Source organism: Aptenodytes forsteri, unplaced genomic scaffold, assembly GCF_000699145.1.
Source record: "Aptenodytes forsteri isolate BGI_AS27 unplaced genomic scaffold, ASM69914v1 Scaffold85, whole genome shotgun sequence".
NCBI lineage: Eukaryota > Metazoa > Chordata > Aves > Sphenisciformes > Spheniscidae > Aptenodytes > Aptenodytes forsteri.
Genome location: NW_008795533.1, coordinates 32,929 through 40,524, shown reverse-complemented (window position 1 = coordinate 40,524; position 7,596 = coordinate 32,929). Strand labels below are relative to the sequence as shown.

Below are 7,596 nucleotides of genomic sequence, written 5' to 3'. Positions count from 1 at the left end.
TGTTACCGTAAGTCGGCAGGTGATGAACTCCCTAAGACTCAGTTTGGAGTTTTAGAAAGCAGGCATTCTTTATTGCGGCGCCGGGGGCTGGGTGGAACTTCCACAAATCAAGCACACCTATGCCAAGTTCACCGTGACATTTATACACAGAAATTACACGGTAGTACACTCCCAGTTACAATGATTGGTTAGTGATTTGCATATAATTATAATATCTGCTGTGTCATTCTCTTCTGTTACTACGCTTGCGCAGGGGAAGGGTCTTCACCTGGGCAAGGGTCGTCTTGACCTGTGGGTGTGTTTTTTAGTATTACAATGAAGGCAGTGCACTTCAGGTGAACCACTTAAAAGTAGGTTTTGTTGCCAAGTTGGCCAGCTAGATATCTACCTTGCCAGGTTGTCAAATAACTCATCCCATATACAACAGAACCTCGGGGCTCTGGTTATGGTCCAGAGAGTCCAGGGAACAGAGAATAGGGACTTCAAGCAACCCAGCCTCGGATAACAAGTAGCACAGCAACCCATACATAACGTTAACATAGAGGCTAACTTCCTAAATCAAGATGTTCTTATAGTTGCTTATCCGTTAACAAAAACAAAATATAGAAAGATTCAATAAAACTTATGATAATCTTCAGCAGTCCAACCTCTTGCTCAAAGCATGCGAGTTTTAAAGTTAGATCAAAGTGCTCAAGGCCATGTCCGGTCAAGGTTGAATATCTCCAAGGATGGAGATACTACAGCCTCTCTGGGTCTCTAGTCCAGTGTTGTAACATCCTCATTGTGATTTTTTTTCCCTATTATCTAATTGAAGTTTCTGTTGCTGCAGCCTGTGCCTGTTGCCTCTTGTCTCATTGCTGTGTACCTCCAGGAGGCTGGCTCTGTCTTTTCTTTAGTTCCTCTTCACATAGTTAAAGGCAGTGATTAGTTCTCCCCATGTCTTTTTCTTCTACACGAACCCAACTCCCTCTGCCTCTGCTCGTATATCGTGCACTCCAGCCTGGAGCTGGCCTTGCTCCAGGATGCCCATGTCTTTCTTGTACTGGGAAGCCCCCAGCTGGACCCAGTGCCCAAATGTGGTCTCACAAGAGCTGAACAGAGGGAAGGAATCCCTGACCTCACTGTGCTGGCTGTGGTCTTGCTACACAGCCTGGGATGCGGCCAGCCTTTGCTGCCAGGGCACACTGCTGACTCCTGTTCAACTTGTATGCCCACCAGGACTCCCGCATCCTTCCCTGAGAAGCTGCTTTCTGTGTCCACCCCGTGCCCAGGCTCTTGTCTGGAGTGGGGCTATTCCATCCCAGACGCAGGACTGTACATTTGCCTTTGCCGAATTGCACGAGCTTCCTGCCAGCTAAGTTCTCCAGCCTTTCCAGGTTCCTCTGAATGGCATCCCTCCCGTCCAGCTTATTCGTCATCCCCCCTTGCAGCTTCAACCCTGCTCCTGAGCTGAGCGCAGCCCCAACAGCCAGGGCCTTCAGCTTAACTGAGAGACAGTCTTAAACCCGTGAATCAGGGTTTGGTTTTCCCACTTCGACCAGGTGGTAACCGGGCACTCAGCCTCGAAGAGCAGTTGTAAAGATGGCAGAGCCAAGCTCTCGGCACCGTCAGATAAAAGCGGTAAAAGCCCTAAGTTGCAACCTGGGAAGTTCAGGCCGAATGTTAGGAAAAATTTTATCACTCGGTGGAGATGCAGCCATCAGAGAAGGTTAGACGGTGGTGAATCTCTGCTCTTTGAGGTTTTCAGTACTCAGCTAGACAAAGCCCCGGCTGAGCAGATCTAGGCTTGACATTGGTCCATCTTTGAGAGGTAGGTCAGATAAGACACCCCAGAGGTCCCTTCCAACCAAAATTTGTGATATTGGCAGCATGGCAGAGCCCTGACATGTGCATCTTCCCTTGTCTTTCCCCTTGCTGGCACGGCCAGGAAACACAGGATGATGTATGCGAATTCACTGCAGCTCCCCACTGTGAGAGAGACTCAGCTTGCTTCTTACCCTTACAGGCACACTTGCCATTTTGCTACAAGAGTCCGAAGAAACAGCAGCTCTTTGTCGAGATCTACATCAGGAACGTGGCAGACGCAATGACACCGTGGTCTGGAGGGCATCACTGAGATCAGGTAGGAACAGCAGGTCCATCTAGGGGCTCATTCGCCTTAGCAAAAGCAGAGGTGTACCCCCCAAGCAGACCTCACGCATTTTGTGGTCACAGTCATCCACGCATCCTCCAGGGAAAGCAAACCCTGCGTATGCAGCAGTTGGCCACTGAAGAATAGGGACCTGAAAGGACACCCCAATGTCAGTAGACCAGAGCTTCAGATTTAACGTGGAGTTTCGGATGCTGGGGTTTAAGAGAGCATGACAGCACTATCGGTGTCTCTCTGTTCTCTTGGCTACTGTTTGCATAGAAATCTGACTTATTTTTAAAAGTCCATTAATGTAGCGAACACCCACTGAGCGATGCAGAGGAGGTAAGGAGAATACCAAAATTTTAGTGAAAATCGACATCTTAAAAACCTACATGTTCCAGGCAGCACTACTCTTCTAGATTTGCCGGGTGCAACACCAGTGTGTGAAAGAGCACACAGGGTCGGGGCAAGGCCAGATGGACCAGAGCCGGCCTTCACCACACGTCTCTGCTCACAGCGGCATCACGAACGTGGCACGCAGCAAGCCTGCTGATGGTGTGGGGACGGCTCTCTTGTGGCATAAAGAGACCATTGCTTACAACTATCCTGCTTTAGGGCTGACGGTACTGACTTGGGTCCCATGCAGAACTTCGGTCAGGACAGCAGATGATGGAGGCAGAAAGAGCAGGGTTAGCGATGGCGGGTGCCAAGACTCACGTTCGCGTGTCCTCTGGGCGGACAGAGGCAGCTCCAGGGCGGCAGGTTCCTAATCTCCACGCCTCTCTGCCCAGCTGCTGCCACGTCGGCTCAGCAGCCACTGCACATGCTGTTAACTTCACGTAGCAACACCCACCCGTGGGGTCCCCTGTGGGAAAGCTTGGCAGAGGAGCTGTGGGCAGCAGCATCTCGCAGGTGCAGGGTATGGTACTGCTCAGCGTGCCTTGAGACCCCTTCTCTGTTAGTCTAATCCAGCACCCCCTAAAAGTAACACCTACAACCGTGCAGAGCCCAGGACCTTTTACTGAGTTCTCCACATTTGGGCAGGAACAGTAGGAGGAATGGCTAATGGCTTCATGGAGGATTAGGCACCTCAGGAAGATGTCATGGAAGATTAGGCACCATCATTTCAGTGATGGCATATTCAGTGATCTCTCTCCTTTCTCTTTCAGGTGATATTAATCTTCCTGCCTGTGTCTCCAAGACCTTGTCTGGTCAGTACCGTGTTTCAGAGCTGCATTTCTAGAGTCTGAATCTATTTCTATGGAGCTCGCCATCCTCTGGTTTAAAGCCGATATCAGCCTCTTTTCCCATCCTTATGATAGTTTCTAGACAGAAAGCCTTGAAAGCTGCAACCTCAAACTTTGATTCCCACACTGCTGGCAGCACGCTGTGTGCCGTGCTGGTGGGTAAAGTGGCGTTAGTGCAGATGACCCTCCAAACTGGTTTGCCTTCTTTGGGGACAGACGTGCTGTTGTTACAGAGAATGAGCTGCAGCTAGTACAGTTCACGGTCCATAAATAATATTTCATTGGAATTCTAGTGAGCGGTACAGCTGCTGCATCCCGTACAGCCACCTCGGGGGCTGACAGCCGCTGTGCCGAACGGGAGCATTTTCCACGGGAGCGACGCTGCTGGGAAGGAGCCTGCAACCAGGTGTTGGCAGAGGGGACGGCAGGGCCACCTTTACAGCAGATCCAGGAGTTTCTGACCAAGGGGCTCTGCTTTCCACTTGCTTCAAATACAGTAACAACAGCATGCTGCCCAGCAGTTCTGCAGGTATTACCCCAGCCTAATTTCTCCAGGGCAACAACATTCCATCATCGCATCTTGCATCTCGTCTCACCAATGAAAGGCCAGATCCAAGAGGACACCCAGGCAGCTAAGCCACAGGATGAGGCAGATAGGCCTGGCTCAGATAGACACAAATTTGGACATTTTGGCATTATTCTTTATCCTTGCCATGCACATGGATGGAGTCACCACACTGGCCTACAACCTGTCCGACAGCACCAGGAGAGTAGGGTGGCAGGCAGGAGCAAGGACAGGACAAGGGGCAAGGGTTTTAAACTGAAAGAGGGCAGGTTTAGATCAGGCATATGGAAGAAATTTTTTACACTGAGGGTGCTGAGACACTGGAACAGGTTGCCCAGAGAAGTTGTGGATACCCCATCATTGGAAGTGTTCAAGGTCAGGCTGGATGCGGCTTTGAGCAACCTGATCTGGCAAAAGATATCCCTGTCCATGGCAGGGGGGCTGGACTTTAAAGGTCTCTTCCAACCCAAACCATCCTGTGATTCTACAAGGAGATGCCCATCTGGGTGCCCACTTCAGCCTCATGTAGGAGGACTGGGTGGAGGCTTGGGAGGAGAAGCCAGGCAGTGCTGCCCGCTGCACTGACCCACGGCTTGTTCAGCACCCTGCTGGCGTCGGCTGCCTTTCCAGGCTCTGTTTCTTTACAAACCGCATGCAATCCTGCGAGATTTCAGAGCTTTGAGCGACCTGTGCTCTCAGTTAAGAGCTCCTCACCTTGCCGGGGGCGGGGGGGGCCAGGACAGTAACTTCACGCCCAGGCACTGTAGGAATCCCAGAGGGGACAGCTGCCGGCAGCTGATGGGGGCTGCCACCCTCCCCCAGCTCTGACTTCACGTTCCCACCCCCTTCCTTGCCCTGCCTCCAGTGCTCCCACCGCTGGTGCAGCAGGTGCCCATCCTTTTTTGTGGAGGGATGGAGACACGTGGCTTTGGGACAGGGTGCACAGCCATGGTGTCCGCTGGCTTAGGATGCCACGTACCGCAGCACGGCACTCACCTGCGGCTGCCTGGCTGCGTGCAGCACAAGAACATGGGCTTGGTGTCTGCTAGGTGTAGCCTTCATGAAGAAGCACAAGACTGAGCTTTGCTCCAGGATGAGGCAGCTCTCCACCATTCTGCTACACTTACGGGATGCAAACTTCATCAACAGCAATGAAGAAGAGGAGGTGCAAGGTCAAGGTACGAGTCAAAGGAGGAACCGAGTTTTGCTGGAGATAGCTGAGAAGAAAGGGCCGGAGGCCCAGGAGCAGCTCTACCAGATCCCCCGGGTGATAGACCCGTACCTCAACGCAGACCCGGAAAAGTCCAGCTGGGCCTGGGAAAGCAGACTGCTTTTGCTCCCATTGCTCAGCTTACGGGAGCAAAGAAGGGCAGGCAGTCAGGTTTACCAGCACCTGAATCCTGACCTTTCAATGCAAAATCCACGGTGCAAAGCAGCAATAAGCCTCCTGAACCGCCCGGTCTCAGGCCTGCCTTGCTTGGCTGATTTGGTTGCCAGCAGTGGATGACCAGTGTCGCACCGGCCGCTGGTGAGAAGCTGCTGGAACAAAAGACCTTGGTTCCCAATCCAGTACCAATACCTCGGACCTGTCTGCCTCCCTGAGACAGGGCCTCTGCTTCTCCAGAAGCTCCAGGCAGCTGCTAGCAGAGGAGCTCCCATCACAACAGGTACCCTCAGCTCAGCCTCCCCATCCTCAGTGTCCGTGGGCACTTCTCGCGGCTGGAAGAGGGGAGCTGCTTTACCATGCAGAGCTGTTTGCAAAGGCTTGTTCTCATGCACAAGCCACAGCAAGCCATAGATGTTGATGTGAACCCATATCAACATCAAACCTTCCCCTCGTTTCCCTCCAGCCTAGTTAACCCGAATGATCAAAACTCACTGAAGGAGCAAACAAGCATCCGGACCCCAGCAGCAGCCGGGTGAAGGAGCCCCTCCCAAAGAAGCCACGAAAAATAGCAAAGATAAGAAATACAGGTTCATGCATCTTCAGGGAAAGTCTGACTCAATAGCAGCTTCTTTACGTTCAAAAGAAAGCCAGCAGATTATTTTTAAATCACATCCTTTGCATCCACAAAGTCAGTTCCTTTCTGGATCATGTGGATGCCTTCACTGATGGCATCCTCCTGCTGTTGAACACGCCAGTCAGGGCGGGAACACTCTGCTCTGGTGTCCAGTATCTAAGAAGAGATTTTTTGTGTCAAGCTCAGGTGAAATTCAGACTTGCCTAAGTGGAGACAGCAACTTCTGGAAGCTCAAAGGAGCTTCCAGGGAGTGTTGAGTGAAATGGTCCCCACCACAGGCCCCGTGGCTTTGTGGGGTGGAAATGAGACTGCTGCCTTAAGTATTGCTTTATATTTATTCCTTCTCTTGAACACCCGGAGAGCACATCGCTGCTGAAACATGCTGTAAGAGTGTGTCTCTGCTCCGTTAAGGGTCGAGGACCTTCAGTGCAACCAGGGATAATATAAAAAGAAGGAAGCTGGGAACAAGACCATACCGGGACACAGACCTGACTGCCAGATGACAAGGGACATCACCGCTCGCACTAATTCATGGGCTATCCAGAAACCACACCGGGGCCGGCCCTTCCAGGAGGATCAGCCTGGGCTTTGCAACTGCTGGGCGTGGAAACCAGGGGGACCCTGGACACGGGCTGGGAGGGGTGCGGGAATGGACCCATGGGGACGGGAAGGGGAACCAGGAGGAATAAAGCGGGGGGAGGCAGAAAGGGGTATAAAAGGGGCCACTCGGGTATAAACCGGGGCCGGTTTGGCTGAGCCCTGTGCCCGGTCACCACAGTCTGTCCTATCTTTTTATATTTTCTTATTAAAAGTTTTCTTAACTATTTCTCTGCATCATCTCACTCCCTATCCCGTGTGAGTGTGTGCTGCAAGGACCGAGTGCCAGCTACTGGTGAGACCTGTGTGCGTCAGGGGACTTGGTGTCACCTTGCGCGAGTGAGTGGGGTCCCAGTGCAGCTACTGGAGTGAGTGGGGGTCTTTAACCTCCAGCCACGGGGTGGGAATGGTGTCCCCAAAACTAGCTACTGGGGGGGACCGGTGTGAGGCGAATGAGGGACTCCATGCAGCTGGAGCTGGACCGTGTGTCACAGCCTGTGTGTCTGGTGGGAGGCGAGAGTATCCCCCCCCCCAAACCGGGTGTGTGAGGGGGGTGCCTGGGCATTCACCAGCAAAACTCAAGCCGGACCAGCTGCTGAGTCAAGGACCCATGGGGCGGGTCCGAGGGCTGGGGTCCAGGCAGGGGTGCCGGGGGGACAGCGGGGCCGTGCTGGTGCTCAGCGGACCCACGAGTGTGCGTATGCGTGTGAACCCCGAGCGTGCGTGTGCCTGCGCTAGTGACCTCCCGCCTCTGCCACCCCAGAGGAGGAGGGGACGGGGCCGGTGTGTGTGATGCGGGTCCTGCGCGTGGGCGCTGACGATGGCAGCGCCTTGCCCGCGGCCGTCTGTGTGTCCCGTGTCCGTGTGTCCACGCGCGTGTCCCTGGGACACGCGCTCAGCTTCGCTGCTGGTTGAACCCACAAAGGGGAACGCGGCAGCCACAACCCCCAGCCTGGGCAGGGACCCCGGGTCCCTGGGCTCCAGCGGCCGGGCAGGGGGATCCCGGCGGGGGGGCGCCGGGGCCGGCCACGCCGT

The 7,596-nt window shown here is 53.6% G+C and overlaps 1 protein-coding gene and 1 pseudogene across 1 annotated transcript in view; both read left to right on the top strand.

Moving 5' to 3' along the window:
* LOC109279533 overlaps positions 1-5,866 on the top strand; it is a 10,343-nt pseudogene extending 4,477 nt beyond the window's left edge.
* Positions 5,867-7,171: 1,305 nt separating this feature from the next.
* The window catches only part of POLE (DNA polymerase epsilon, catalytic subunit), a 30,975-nt gene continuing 30,550 nt past the window's right edge, over positions 7,172-7,596 (top strand). Inside the window, 2 exon segments of the mRNA XM_009282102.1 lie at positions 7,172-7,259; positions 7,325-7,467. Of these exon segments, the coding sequence (XP_009280377.1) occupies positions 7,172-7,259; positions 7,325-7,467 (231 nt within the window).